The sequence below is a fragment of the Lasiodiplodia theobromae genome, assembly GCF_012971845.1.
Source record: "Lasiodiplodia theobromae strain AM2As chromosome Unknown scaffold_20, whole genome shotgun sequence".
NCBI lineage: Eukaryota > Fungi > Ascomycota > Dothideomycetes > Botryosphaeriales > Botryosphaeriaceae > Lasiodiplodia > Lasiodiplodia theobromae.
Genome location: NW_023336409.1, coordinates 187,727 through 201,859, shown reverse-complemented (window position 1 = coordinate 201,859; position 14,133 = coordinate 187,727). Strand labels below are relative to the sequence as shown.

General features: G+C 56.7%; 5 protein-coding genes across 5 annotated transcripts; 3 read left to right on the top strand and 2 right to left on the bottom strand.

The window, feature by feature from the left end:
- Nucleotides 1–198: 198 nt before the first annotated feature.
- Nucleotides 199–2,361, top strand: LTHEOB_6838 (ATP-dependent molecular chaperone; the record flags this gene model as incomplete). Its single annotated transcript, XM_035516137.1, has 2 exons — nucleotides 199–456; nucleotides 514–2,361. The coding sequence occupies 2 exons, from the start codon at nucleotides 199–201 to the stop codon at nucleotides 2,359–2,361; spliced, it is 2,106 nt and encodes a 701-aa protein (XP_035371805.1).
- Nucleotides 2,362–3,776: 1,415 nt separating this feature from the next.
- Nucleotides 3,777–5,795, bottom strand: LTHEOB_6837 (Major facilitator superfamily transporter; the record flags this gene model as incomplete). The annotated part of the gene is made up of 4 exons (XM_035516136.1): nucleotides 3,777–4,537; nucleotides 4,591–5,067; nucleotides 5,124–5,170; nucleotides 5,221–5,795. 4 exons carry the CDS (start codon nucleotides 5,793–5,795, stop codon nucleotides 3,777–3,779), a joined length of 1,860 nt encoding a protein of 619 aa, XP_035371804.1.
- Nucleotides 5,796–7,944: 2,149 nt separating this feature from the next.
- Nucleotides 7,945–8,429, bottom strand: LTHEOB_6836 (uncharacterized protein; the record flags this gene model as incomplete). Its single annotated transcript, XM_035516135.1, has 2 exons — nucleotides 7,945–8,283; nucleotides 8,391–8,429. 2 exons carry the CDS (start codon nucleotides 8,427–8,429, stop codon nucleotides 7,945–7,947), a joined length of 378 nt encoding a protein of 125 aa, XP_035371803.1.
- A 1,743-nt stretch (nucleotides 8,430–10,172) lies between these two features.
- On the top strand, nucleotides 10,173–11,385 carry LTHEOB_6835 (Chromosome segregation protein smc; the record flags this gene model as incomplete). Its single annotated transcript, XM_035516134.1, has 3 exons — nucleotides 10,173–10,391; nucleotides 10,449–11,300; nucleotides 11,356–11,385. 3 exons carry the CDS (start codon nucleotides 10,173–10,175, stop codon nucleotides 11,383–11,385), a joined length of 1,101 nt encoding a protein of 366 aa, XP_035371802.1.
- An 876-nt stretch (nucleotides 11,386–12,261) lies between these two features.
- On the top strand, nucleotides 12,262–14,115 carry LTHEOB_6834 (Glycosyltransferase family 34; the record flags this gene model as incomplete). The annotated part of the gene is made up of 1 exon (XM_035516133.1): nucleotides 12,262–14,115. The coding sequence occupies one exon, from the start codon at nucleotides 12,262–12,264 to the stop codon at nucleotides 14,113–14,115; it is 1,854 nt and encodes a 617-aa protein (XP_035371801.1).
- Between the last annotated feature and the right edge of the window lie 18 nt (nucleotides 14,116–14,133).

Sequence of the window (14,133 nt, the reverse complement as noted above, 5' to 3'; positions counted from 1 at the left end):
CCCAAGCACCTCTCAGCCTCGTCCGCTGGACTGTTCTGCCTATCTCTGCACCGCCGCGCCATTGCGCGCTCGGCCTTCGTCCAGAGTCGGGCAGCCGTCTCTATCAGCGCCTGCGCCGCCTAGATCCTCCATCGTAACGTGGTCGCTAACACTGTACGCTTTGCAGGACCCCATCCGCCGCACACCTTATCCGCCACCATGGGTGAGACCTTCGAGTTCCAGGCTGAGATCTCTCAGCTTCTCGGCCTTATCATCAACACCGTCTACTCGAACAAGGAGATCTTCCTGAGAGAACTGATCTCCAACTGCTCCGATGCCCTCGACAAGATCCGTTACGAGGCCCTGTCGGACCCCAGCAAGCTTGACAGCGGCAAGGACCTCCGCATCGACATTATCCCCAACAAGGAGGCCAAGACCCTCACCATCAGGGACACCGGTATTGGTATGACCAAGGCTGTAAGTACCTCTGCTTGCTTCGCCACACGGTTGACAGCAGCGCTGACTCTGCCCTAGGACCTCGTCAACAACCTCGGTACCATTGCCCGCTCGGGTACCAAGCAGTTCATGGAGGCGCTCTCCGCTGGCGCTGATGTCTCCATGATCGGTCAGTTCGGTGTTGGTTTCTACTCCGCCTACCTCGTCGCCGACAAGGTTACCGTCGTCTCCAAGCACAACGATGACGAGCAGTACATCTGGGAGTCGAGTGCCGGTGGTACTTTCCAGATCACCCAGGACACTGAGGGCGAGCAGCTTGGCCGTGGTACCAAGATCATCCTCCACCTCAAGGAGGAGCAGACCGACTACCTGAACGAGAGCAGGATCAAGGAGGTCGTCAAGAAGCACTCCGAGTTCATCTCCTACCCCATCTACCTCCACGTCCTCAAGGAGACCGAGACCGAGGTCCCCGATGAGGAGGCCGAGGAGAAGAAGGAGGATGAGGCCGACGACAACAAGCCCAAGGTCGAGGAGGTCGACGACGAGGAGGAGGAGAAGAAGGAGAAGAAGACCAAGAAGATCAAGGAGTCCAAGATCGAGGAGGAGGAGCTCAACAAGACCAAGCCCATCTGGACCCGGAACCCCCAGGACATCTCCCAGGAGGAGTACGCCTCCTTCTACAAGTCGCTCTCCAACGACTGGGAGGACCACCTTGCCGTCAAGCATTTCTCCGTCGAGGGTCAGCTTGAGTTCCGCGCCATCCTCTTCGTTCCCAAGCGTGCTCCCTTCGACCTGTTCGAGACCAAGAAGTCCAAGAACAACATCAAGCTCTACGTCCGCCGCGTCTTCATCACCGACGACGCCACCGACCTCATCCCCGAGTGGCTCGGCTTCATCAAGGGTGTCGTCGACTCCGAGGACCTTCCTCTCAACCTGTCTCGTGAGACGCTCCAGCAGAACAAGATCATGAAGGTCATCCGCAAGAACGTCGTCAAGAAGACCCTCGAGCTCTTCAACGAGATCGCCGAGGACCGCGAGCAGTTCGACAAGTTCTACAGCGCCTTCAGCAAGAACATCAAGCTCGGTATCCACGAGGATGCCCAGAACCGCCAGTCTCTGGCCAAGCTCCTCCGCTTCCACTCGACCAAGTCTGGTGACGAGACCACTTCTCTCACCGACTACATCACCCGCATGCCTGAGCACCAGAAGCAGGTCTACTACATCACTGGCGAGTCTCTCAAGGCTGTGCAGAAGTCTCCCTTCCTTGACATCCTCAAGGAGAAGAACTTCGAGGTTCTGTTCCTGGTCGACCCCATTGATGAGTATGCCATGACCCAGCTCAAGGAGTTCGATGGCAAGAAGCTCGTCGACATCACCAAGGACTTCGAGCTCGAGGAGACCGAGGAGGAGAAGAAGGCCCGCGAGGCCGAGGAGAAGGAGTACGAGCCCCTTGCCAAGGCCCTCAAGAACGTTCTCGGCGACAAGGTCGAGAAGGTCGTCGTCTCCCACAAGCTCATCGGCTCTCCTTGCGCCATCCGTACTGGCCAGTTCGGTTGGTCCGCCAACATGGAGCGTATCATGAAGGCCCAGGCCCTCCGTGACACCTCCATGTCCAGCTACATGAGCTCGAAGAAGACGTTCGAGATCTCCCCCAAGAGCCCCATCATCAAGGAGCTCAAGCGCAAGGTCGAGACCGACGGCGAGGAGGACCGCACCGTCAAGTCCATTGCCCAGCTACTCTTCGAGACTTCGCTCCTCGTCTCCGGCTTCACCATTGAGGAGCCTGTCCAGTTCGCCGAGCGCATCCACAAGCTCGTCTCGCTGGGTCTCAACGTGGACGAGTCTGCTGAGACCTCGGAGGAGACCGCCGCCGAGGAGGTTTCGGCCGAGGCCACCGGCGAGAGCGCCATGGAGGAGGTTGACTAGATGATTTCATACCCAGCTTCTAGTTAGCGTCTTCTTTTTTCATGCGTTACGGGTTTCTAGTTTTTCTTCCGTTTTTATACCGCTGACGGCATCGGGCATCTAGCATATAGTTTTGCTGGCGGAGTTCGTGGTGGGACAGATCAAAGGTTCGGTTACGACTTTTGTACTTCTAAACCCACTTCCTTTGCGTAGTGGTCCGTAGTGATGATTAAAAAAAGTCATGAGATTTACTTCATCCCCTGTGCCCTCTATCGGTACTTTGTGCACACAGGCGAATTACTTTCTTAACATTCAAAACGGTATGTTCAACCCTTCATTTCTAGTTATGTACTGCTCCGATACATCCTTATCGCAGTGCCTTCTTTATTTCAATGATGATTTAGCGATTCCCCTTCCGAACAAGACTGCGGAAATTCAGCTATTCGTACCAAATCCTTTATCCTGACAATCCCACACCACCACTCAACTTGCCCGACATTTCCGAAAAGAGCGATCAGCTAACATCCTGTCTCCGCTCAGGCCTGCTACACTAATAGCCTCTTGCCCTTTCAACTTTTATTTTGTGAAGGACGGTAAGGTTGGTCATTTTACGTTGGAATATAAGGGCCTGATGGGTATTTTCTCATAAACTACACATCTTCTCATCTGGAGATGAAGGGTAGTGAGATAATAAAAGCGCCTCAACGCATGTCCAAAATAAGTGTCTACAAAGTTCAAAAGCGGCTACGGAAGTATTGGGCACACGGATAGGAGTAGAGAGGTAGACAAAAACATATCGAACATTTAAATTCTTAATCGTCCGTCGGTCGTGTCATCGTCACCTGGCTCTTTTCCTGCCATCCCGCGCGCGTAAGATGCCAATCGCTGTGCTGCTAATGTTTGTTCTCTCGACTATTTGCACGGACCAAATGCTGTTTGCGTGTTAATGTTACTAATTTCAGCGTCAGTATAAATAAATGGCTGTGGCAGCTGTCTCGATTCTCGCATCCTCCGTCATGACACCACGCAATGTGGTGATGGGCTGTCTTCCTGTGGCGAGATGAGTATAAAGGCTAGTTTAAGAATTCCATGTGGAGGGTGGATTTTAAAATTCGATGGGACTTGTTAGAGCCATCTAAGGCAGTGAGTGGGCTCTGATTTTCGCTCATGTCATGGGGTCGAATAATCCTTGCGCTGTGCCTCTAGAGAACTCTTTTGCTTTTTATCTATTTGATTTATTTGTGTCGAACGTCCGACTCCGCTCGTTCTATCATGGGTATCGTGCGCAGGAGGAAAGATGAGAAATTATCTCAGAAGGACATAAAAATACAAGGGGGAAAAGTAGCGAAGCTACGGTCCTTGATAGGACAAGAAATAGAAAATAGAAAGAAGCGAAACTTTCCCTCATCTATGCCGATAAAAACGGAGCGCTCGCCCTACCTCAAAACGATGCGCTCGCCCTTGATCCTGCTCGCGACCTCAAACTTGCTCGGGCGCTCTCCCAGCCGCGTCAGCGATCTGTGCAGGCCGTTTCCATCCGTCGAGCCCCTGGCACAGACGGCGGCGAAATCCAACGACGGGTAGCCGCAGCGCTGCGGCCTGCGCTCGCATATTCGTATGGTTGCGACGATGGCGGCGGCGCAGATGAGGATCAAGGCGCTGGCGCTCGCAACGAACAGCCATCTCGACACTTGGCCGGCGACGACCTGGTGCGAGAGGATGGAAATGCTGAGGTCGGTGTACATGTCCTCGTCCAGACCAGAGCGCGGCGTTTCGAGCTCCCAGATGTTGGGGCCCGGGGCGAAGTAGTTGGCCTGAAAGTAATCGAGCGGCACGGACATGGCCTTGCGGATGGCCTTGAGCGAAATCTTCTTGGCGACCTGGCTGTCGCTGATGGGGAGGGCGGTCACGGCGTAGGCGGCCAGCTGCGAGTTGTCGCCTTTGACGTCGGCGCTCGTGTTGAAGCCGGGAACGACGGAGGAGAGGGCGAGCATGTAATCCTCAAGCGAGATGGGAAATTGCTTGGGCTCCGAGAGGTCGGTGAGGGAGAGGATGGAGAAGTTGGTGCGCGAGAAGTTGACGGTTGCGAAGCGGCGGTAGACGAACATGGAGGTGGCGATATCTAGCTCGGAGGTCCAGGACGTGGAGTTTAGGCAGCTGCTGTTTAGTTGTAGAGATATGGGACAGTAGGCTGAGCCTGAGTAGGTTGTTAGCAATGAAGGGCAGACAGAGGGGCAAAGGAGTCTTTACCGAAAAGCAGTTCCTGGTCGGAGCCGAGGGCGGAGCACCAGTATGCAGCGGCGGCGGCACTTCCAATCAGATGACAGTTGCCGTCATCGTGGAGAGCCTTGATGTCGTGGACGGTGCCGTACTCTACATGGTAGCCTTTCACTTGCGGAACAACGTAAGCCTTGGATTCCGGGTAGCTGGCAAGATCGTCGGCCTGCGGAGAGATGGAGTTGAAGCCACCGGACATGAAGTAGGATTCTTCGCACGGCACCCAGGCCGACGAAGTGTTAGAAGCGGTACAGTGCCCCCTGCCTGGACCCAGAGGATCGACGGATACGGATTCCCGATCCGACCAGATGGGGTTGCCCATCTGGACCAAGAGTGCCGTGGTCGATACGGCGGTCAACTGTGATATGTACGAAGCGTTGAAATCCGAAAGCCCAGCGGCCACTTGGTACGTTTTCTCGGGGAAGAAGACCAGCTCAATGTTAATGTCGCCTGCAGAGAGGTCAGCGTCGACGGTGCGGCACGGCAGGCGGCCAAAGCGTACTTACCCATGAGAATGATACCAGGAAGGGGGATTGAAAGAATGACCAGAAGGCTGCGGTGGGTTAGCCAACGGGATGGGGGACGGACAGCAGCAGCACTCACCGGAAAGCGCTCGAGTACTTCTGCCTCCAGTCGGCCGTCGCCAGCAACCGACACAAACCCCACACTCCGGTGCCCGAGTCAAGGCCAACAAAGTGCAGTAGGCTGACACCCTCGGGCCTGGAGGCCAGGGCCCATTGCAAGTCCTCGACGACGACGATGACCAGGGCGCTCAGGATGACGGCGCAGAGTTCGGTGAGGATGCGGAGGAGCAGGATGGCGTTGCTGGACGACGTGGCAAAGATCTTGCCTCTCATCAAGGACTTGGCCGAGCCGGTCGAGTAGAGGGCGGTCAGCACGACCATGATGATGGCCAGCAGCAGGAGGATCAGGGTCCATATTCCGAAGCGGCTGCTTTCCTCGATCTTGCGGCTGTAGCGACGGGCGCGCAGCGGGTTCTCATCTTCAGGGCTGAGGTTGTCGCGCGGAAGAGTCGAGTAGGCGCTCGGCGGAGCATAGAGGAAGCTGCGGTCGGGGTCCGGGCAGTCGTCGGTAGGCGTGCGTTTCCAGTCGCTCAGGTCGATGGCCTCAAACTGCGGCAGCTTAAGGCCGTTTTCGCTTCGACTGAGTCGTTCCATATAGCAGGCATGGAGAGCTTCTGCGCCCTGCGTGGATGTACATGCAAACGGTCGGTTGCTGACGCTCGTAGATATCCTCTGCCCCAGATGTGCCCCATATTTTTGACGTGCCTAAATATTGCTGCCAGTGTTCGGTTTCAAGATACGAGATATACAACTGTCGCGTGGCGAGTCATACAAAATATAAGGGAGAGAAGGAGTGGCCGACGAGTCATGCACCGCGAAGCCCGTTGACAATACCTACAATAGCAACCGACAGAATAGCAGACATGAGAGAGAGAGAAAAGAAGCCGGCATATTCTGCTATCCGAGCTGCAGTGACGCTCTCCTCGTCCAGAGCCGCAATCCAACCCTTCCACCGGCCGGTCAAGTGCCACGCCTCGCACTATATTTTGAACTTGACGACGCGTTCCTGGCGATCATGTCTGGCCCTGCAATTACCAGCCAGCGTCGGCTACAAGTCAACAGCACGAAGACGGATAAAAGGCGTACGTAGTCAAGATGAGAGGTGGAGTCCGTCGGTTGCCGGAAACTCCGACCAAAAAGAGAGAAGTCAGCAGTGCTGACGTAACCCGGACTGCAGTGCTACCAGGCACTGGGGCAATGTAGGCGCCTGAGGGATCTGGCTTGCATCCAAAACTCATGCCGCGCTGTGATTCGCTGACATCGTGTTTAAAGTTAGAAGCAAGCAAACTGGAACATACAGTACACCCCGCAAGTCAATTGACCAGGGGGGTGCGGAGAAGGATAGTCTGGTACGGCGGTTGGGCCCGTGGGAGGCCAGCCCGCCACCGAACAGCCCTACTGCACTTGGCAGCTATCGCAGGCTTGGTTCTAGACCCAGCCTACTTCGGTGGCTGCAGTCGATTGTCAGCGTCGACAGGAACCCCCTTGCATTGAGTGAATACCGTACCGTGAGGGTTGACTTTTTTTCAAAGCCATTCGAACAACTTCCCTTCCGACAATTAGTCATGTTGATCAGATACACCGAATCGAGCAGCATAGAGGCCATCGAATCCCCCACACGTGCCCTGGAGGTATCGGTAGCAGTAGTGGCGGACCAACGACAGAACAAGCAATAACAGACAGCGGTGTGTATGGCACCAACGGTTTAGCGTCTGTCTGAATTACTTTGCTTCTTCAGCCGCACCTCGAATTTCGTTCAACCCAAGTGACAGACAGGAAGCAAAGAAGCATACGAGGCTTCTATGACTATACCACCACGACCTTGTCTCAGCTCAGCAGCAAGAGGCAAGCGGTTGGCGGACCAGAGTCAGACCCCTATCTGGGCAGGCGCGCAGTGGCGCGGCGGCTTAGGATTGGAAGGATTCGTGGAACAGCGGTATGCATCTACCTCGATCTTGAAGAAAGGCAGACGTAGGGAGAGGCGCATGCTAGACCGCTGCTTTGTTAGCTGCTGCGATAACCATATAGCGTCTCGATGCTGATCCTTGGCGAGGGAAAAGGGGCAGCCTGACGTCGTCTACTCATCCATCCTCGCCGATAAGTTGCTGAAAGGACCTTCGCTTGGGCATCATTGCCATGCACGGACAGTGTGTACTCGGCAGTGCGCTTTACTTGCATCATGCATGTCTCTTGATCAACAGACCGGTCAGCGCGCAGCCGAAGTGCTCCCTTCGACCGCGTGGTTTCCTTTCCTTTCTCGTTAGCTGCTGGTAGCGTCGCCGGCGTCGGGTAGTGCACCGAAAGGCAGGTCGAATCAGGACATGTTGCAGTAAGATTCCGAGCCACTCCTGTGTTGCTCTATGGGTATGCGAAGCAGGCCGAGGCTCTTCTGTTCTATTTCCTGTCTACAAACAGGTCTCCATCGTCATGCTACCCTCATCCAAGACCCGTCGGCACAATTAAAGAAGACACCCCAAAAGCTTAAATCGGATACAGCCGGATCTTTTGGGGAATGTAAGATTCTGCCTCACGCCGCCACCACGTGCTCGTATCCGCCAACTTCCGCCGCAGGGGGTCAGGTAACCCGGAAACGCACGTGTGTGTGGCATGAGCGACGGGGATGGGGCGGATAGTGTGAAGATACATGGTTGGATTTTCCAAAGACGTTGCTCCGAGCTCTGCAAAGCGAAACATGAAAAAAGCAACATGGCGTGGTATCTGAAAAATGCAAAACGGCGTGTCATTAGGCGTCCTCCTTCTCGCTGACGCTCTTCTCGTCGACGCTGACGCCGCGCACGTGTTGTCGGAAGACGGCATCCTGCTCGCTCATGCGCCGGGCCAGGGCGCGGTCGAGCTTGGCTCCCAGGGCCAGCTTGCTCATGTTGTCGATCTTGTCGGGCGAGGCGACGTAGCGCTGCGAGACGAGGCGCTTGTCCTCGAGACGGTCGAGGCCGGCATTCCAGGCCTTGATCTCGGCGGCGCGAGGGTCGATCGACGACGTGGTCGAGGGGGCAATCGAGGGCGTGAGGGTGGGCGCGTTCGAGTAGGTCGACAGGCGAGCCGAGTTGCGGGCAGCGCTGGACTGCATGGTGCCGGAGTCAGCGAGAGGAGAGGATGGAGAGGAGGTGATGTGGGACGAGCGGAGGACGGAGTAGTGCAGAGGAAGACATGGGTGTGGGGGCGTCTTACGTTCAGCATTGGCCGCGACGACTCGAGCGAGTTAGGCATGGCGAAGGATCGGGCGCGTGTGGTTCAGGCCGTTGGGCTAGCTGGGGGGGTGATGGCGGACCGGGGGCGGCGCGTCCTGAGGGCGAGGACTGGGGGGGCGTCCGGAATGCTGCAGACGGAGTGGGTGCGGGAGGAAGGCGGCGGGAAGGGTGCTGCTCCAGACAAAAGACGGTCGCGAGGCAGGCCAGGATGTGCGTGGTCGGGGTGCGGCAGGATCAGCTGTTTCGGGGTCGTCGTGCGTCTGGCGTTTCACGCGGCCGGGCGACGGCGAGCGGATCGGCAAGGGGGCAGATCTGGGCGGAGTCGCAGTTTGAGACAGAGCGTTGCGCAGCGACCGGGCAGGCGGCAGCACACAGGGCGGTGGTGCGGGCGGGCGAGCGGGCGCGCAGGACAGACCGGTGTCGGGGCTGGGGGACGGAGGGTCGAAGGCGGAGGCTGAGCTGCGAGCCGCGGCGCGCAGTGCGAGCGCAGGCGTGAAGAGGCCGACTCGTCTTGCCACGTGCGCGACACGAGCTCGCTGCAAAAGCAGCTGCCAGAAATCTCCCATTCGCCATCAGCCTTGTAATCTCTCTGGCCTCGCGCTACGCCTGCGGATCCGCGCTGGGCTCGCGATAGATCTGCGCCGGCGCACGCTACTTGCCGCTGCGCGCCTGTTCTCAGTCAAAGCGCCGCAACCGACGGCCGATCGCTCCTCCACGCGACCCTCCACACCGCCCTGCTGCACGATCCCGCGCCCACGCGTCCCTTTCCAGACGCGCCCCCTCGTATCGCACCGAGGTAACTGACACGGCCGCTAGATCCATCGCCTCGGCCGCTACAGCGTGTATCTTCCGCCGCGAAATTGTTCTGGTACGCCTGAGTCGGACGCATTCCTCTATCTGCGGCGGCGACGTGCCCAAAGGTGCCTTATTAACTTGGTCCCCGATAGAGTTTGGAAAAGATCCGTCCCTCGCGTTGCGTGACGAATCTGCGCATGTTGGAAAGAAGCACCTGCGAGATGAACATTACAGAGGGGTGTCGCAGCCCGAGGCTAGCGTGGATTTGTTTTTCGCTCATGTCATGTTATCCGGATGTATTAGCAATTATACATTCTCGTCCGAACGAGAGCTTCCACTGCCCGCAGGTGTTGGAAAATTACCCCATGTTCTGCGGCTCTGCCATCCTTCGCGCTAGCCTGCGGCGGCAATACCCCTCCGTACGTTAAGCTTTACTCCCGCCCTGTAAGCGATCATACTCTCCGGTCGTTATGTCTGTGCACGTACATACATGTAGACGTGCCTTACATAAACGCGGCATACAACTGGTGGGTTGATTGTTTCTGCGCTCATAACCCAGTGACTGCTTCTACCAGGACAGCGAGCCTCGTTATTGTTAATAAGCCCCTTCACATCAGGAGGCTCAATAACATGGAGCAACGGCTTAAGTAATTCCTGCTGTGAAGCGGAGGCTGTGGAGGATAGGTGTGTCTGCGTCGCTGAATTTAAACAGAGCTGCTACACGATATTGGCAGATATAGCCAGAGCCGTGTGGCAATGATTCACTGAAAGTGTCTACTGATTCCCCAGTATGGACATGAAAAAATAGAACAGTGACAAAGCTAGCTCAACCGCAGCTTTAAGCCATGTTCTATTAGTATCTTCGGGTGACGGATACAGACGCGTGACGTCAACGCGTGTCCCCAAATCTACAACATGTCTGGCCCTCTTCCCACAACACCAGCTCCACCCCAGCAACATCCCACACATGGTCGCGCCACTCTCGCCCAACCCTGCCCGCAACCCTGCGTTGGGGCCGGGAGAAGGCAAGTATGACAAGAACTTCCTGCTGGCTTTCCGCGACATTTTCACCAAGCCGCCCGAAGAGCTTGACAAAAACCTCCGTCGCGCCGGCGTGAAGCGCCCGCTCACCCCGCCGCCAAGAAGCAATTTGCCTTCCATCTCCGTCACTCCGGCTGGGAGTGAGGTAAGTACGAGTCGGCAAGATACACTCGTGGCGGCCGCAAACTAATTTCCTCCGCAGCATAAGAGGGTGGTGCTTAGCATAGACATGAAGCTCAATAGGAAGGAGAACATTGGATTCCTTCAGAGACGCACCGAGGAGAGGCTTAATACCAAGGAGGCCGAGTTAGCGGCCCAACAAAAGGACTTGGACCACCAGAAGGCGGAGCTCGAGCAGCAGAAGCGGAATTTCAACGAAGAGAGAGCTCAGCTCTACGAAGACTTCATCAACTCACAGAGCCGTCTGGACGACAGGTTCCAAAACCTTCGCGTTGAGACAGACAAGTTTGAGAGGTCCAGGCTCGAGCACACGGCCCAGATCTTATCCGAGAAGGCGCAGCTTGAGAATGCAAAGAAGGCCTCCCGAACTCAAGCCAGTGGGATTCAACTACAGTCGGGACAGATGAAGGACAACATGATTGCTACTGCTAAGCGGGCGCTAGCTTTCTTCCAGATCAAGGACAACATCTCTGATGAGCTCGGCCAGCGAGCCTTGGCCGCGCTTGAGGCTGACATCATCGCCTTGGAGGAGGAAGAGCTGGACTGCTATTCTTTCACTAGCCCCGCGAATGTCCACAACTCTCAGAGCGAGCCCCATCCGCTTTCCACAAGCAACCTCGTTGTTCCTCGCCACAGCACAAACGGGTTGGTCCTCATTACTGGAATCCCCCATGGCCTCAAGCAAGATGAGGTCATCCGCGCTGTGAATTCCATCTCTGGGAACACCATTAAGGTCTACGCTGTTCTTCCAGGACCATCGACCATGACTGCTCTGGCTTCCTTTGTGCATCACCCAGTAAAGCTTTTCGAAGGCAACTTCTACGTAGCCAAGGACGGCGGCGTCCAGTCCATCGGCAGCGTGCGTTTGCACTTCGTAAGTGATGATTAAGCGGCGCAAGAGCAAAATCCAGTACTACCGATGTGCCCAGATGGTTCTTAACCTCTGGGGACGACAGTAGCACCAGCACATGCATAGGTTGATCGAAGTCAGCTCAACTGTGGACGATGGTCCGGTGTACGACAGAACGAACATTACGGAAGAATTACAGATGCTGCACACACTTTTATGTTTCTCGTAGCACGATGGTTACAGAGGAGCCCGGTGGATCGGATCTCAAAGGGAGTGAACAACACTCCAATAGCATTGTCATGAGACCTCGGCTCATGTGGTCTCATTTCTGATTGACCCAGTGCTCTATAGCCTTTTCATAAATTTCTTATCAATCCTTTGATGTGCGTGTGAAATGAAAGTTTTCCGTGGCTAGAAAACATGGGAAGCTGGTGGACTTTGAAAGAAACAAGAAGGGCTCAACACTGTCCCCTTGTGCTTTTCCGAGGCCGAAGCAAACGTACAATCAGCTGTAAGAAGGGTTTAGCAGGCATAGCAAACGGTGAGTGCGAAGTGAAGTTGTGGGAGGGAGTGACCATTTCAGGTATAGCGTACCGGACCTTGCATATACTCTGCCCCTTCCATTCTTCGCCTCCACCCTTCTCAAACCAATCTATGTACCATTTAGCGTGACCACTGGCTCGCTGCTGCATCCGAAAACTGCCAGTGGACGTAGTCTTGTCAAGCCTTGGCTACCTATCCTAACGCGTCGAAAACACCAACAGTACCATGGCAACGCCTCGACCTGTGCGACTCCATTCCAGTAGAGGCTGGGCCGAGGTAAGGTGAGTCCTGGCGACCATGTCAGCGAGGAGTTCGTTTCAATTTCGCACGCCTCCATCCCTATCTTCGTGTCACTCCTGGTGCCTGTCTAGTAGTGACCCTCTGCCCCACGCCTCCCTGCCCCCGTTCCAACACATCATTCTCAACAACATTGTCCGCCATCATGCGCGGAGTTACGGCGCTTGGCGGCCGCGGCGTCAGAGTCGTTGTGCTTAGCATGTTTGCAATCGCCCTCATCTACATCGTTGGCAATTCGGTCGAAAAACGAGCCCCGTATGCACTCGGAGTGTCTGAGACAGGGTTCTACCCCACCCCCGACTTCGATGCACAACCGCCCGATGAATTCGTTTCCCCGGAGGTCACCACCCTGAGTGATGAAGAGCATCCGGCGAGCGCGAAATGGCACTACGAGGCCATGTCGAAGATCAAGCACAAGATCGGAGCATGGCTTCCGATGGACAAAGTGTACGGCATGTACGGTGCCATGCGTCGTCCACCGTGGATGGATCACGGCGACAAGAGCACGGGGACTCCAAACTACAACCACGCCCCATCTCCCTCGAAGGACGGACCGAAACAAGAACGTAACGTCGTCGTCGGGAAAGTGTCAATCCTCGACGATCCCAAGAACGAGTACATTGACCGGGCCGTCAAAACCCACACCGTCCACGACAAACGCCATGGCTACCAGCACTACATCATGAATGAGTCACTGTCCTCTTCCTCGGCCGAAAATTTCGCGGGGCAGGTGCTCTCAGCCCTCCAGGAAGAGCAAGGCAAGCCGCAGCCCGAGCGACTCGAGTGGCTCTACCATTTCCCAGCCACATCCATCATCCTCAACTCCAACGTGCCGCTGGAGCTCTTCCTCCCGCCGACCAAGAACAACAAGACCTTCGACGCGACGTACCTCGTCTACGCTGGCCCCATGCACCCAACCTCTCCGTCTCCGGACCTCTCCCGCACCGTCTTCGCCACTAAGGTGAACCAGTGGAGCGTCGACCTGTTTACAACGCTTGTCGCCCGCACCAAATCCGCTTCCGGCAAGCAACCATCATCCCCCCACAGCAACGTCATCACCATCTCGTCGCTCCTGAACCTTCCCTCGGAGCTCTCGCCGCAACAACACGCCCTCGCCTTGCCGCCCCACTGGCTCAACGCCTGGCCCTCCGACACCGACTCCGACGAGAACGCCGACGACGACTACGACAGCTCGCTGTTCACGACGCACCAGGTCCGCCGCGGCTCCTTCGCCCTCGACCTACCTCTACCAGACAACTCGACGGGGACGACGACGCCCAGCAGCCCCTCCCGGAAACCCATCTCGTCCTTTTCTCTGAACCGCGTCCACGACGAGGAGGACGACGACGACGGTAGCGATGACGACGCGGCGCAGCGCCGCTTCGAGCAGTGGCTCGTCCGGGCCGAGTCGCGCACGCCGCGCTGGGAAGCCCCGCTGAAGGAGACGTGGTACGCCGACCAGACGAAGGCCTTCTGGGACGAGGGAGGCGGTGCCGCCGGCGCCCGCCTGCTGCCCTCGACGCCGTCCTCGGCCTTCTCGTCGCTGTCGAACTGGTGGCTACGGCCGTCCCAGGTGTCGCCAAAGCCGGCGGTTGTGGTGTCCAGTTTCCCGTCTGCTTCGTCCTCCCTTGCCGCTGCGACACCGAGCGACGTCTTGGCAGGAGAATACAGCGGTGCCGGCCGCGGCAGTGGTAGCAGCAGCGGTGGCACCAGTGGCATCAGTGGCAGCAGCAGCAGCAGTTGGAAGGCGGTGGCGGAGCTGAAGGAAGAAGCGCTCACGCTGGTACGCGAGATGGAGGCCAGCGTGCACAACTCGCGGCAGCAGGTCAGCGAGGAGGTGCGGCGCACGACCGAGAGCCGGTGTGGGCGGGCGCGGAAGGCTTTGTCTGATGTGGAAATGGAGTACCGCGAAGGGCATGACGGGGAGTCTCAGGCCCAGGCGGCAAAGGAGAAACTGCAGGCTGTGATTGCTGCATTGAAAAAGGTGAGGCTCTTTTGATATTGTTGATCACCCTGG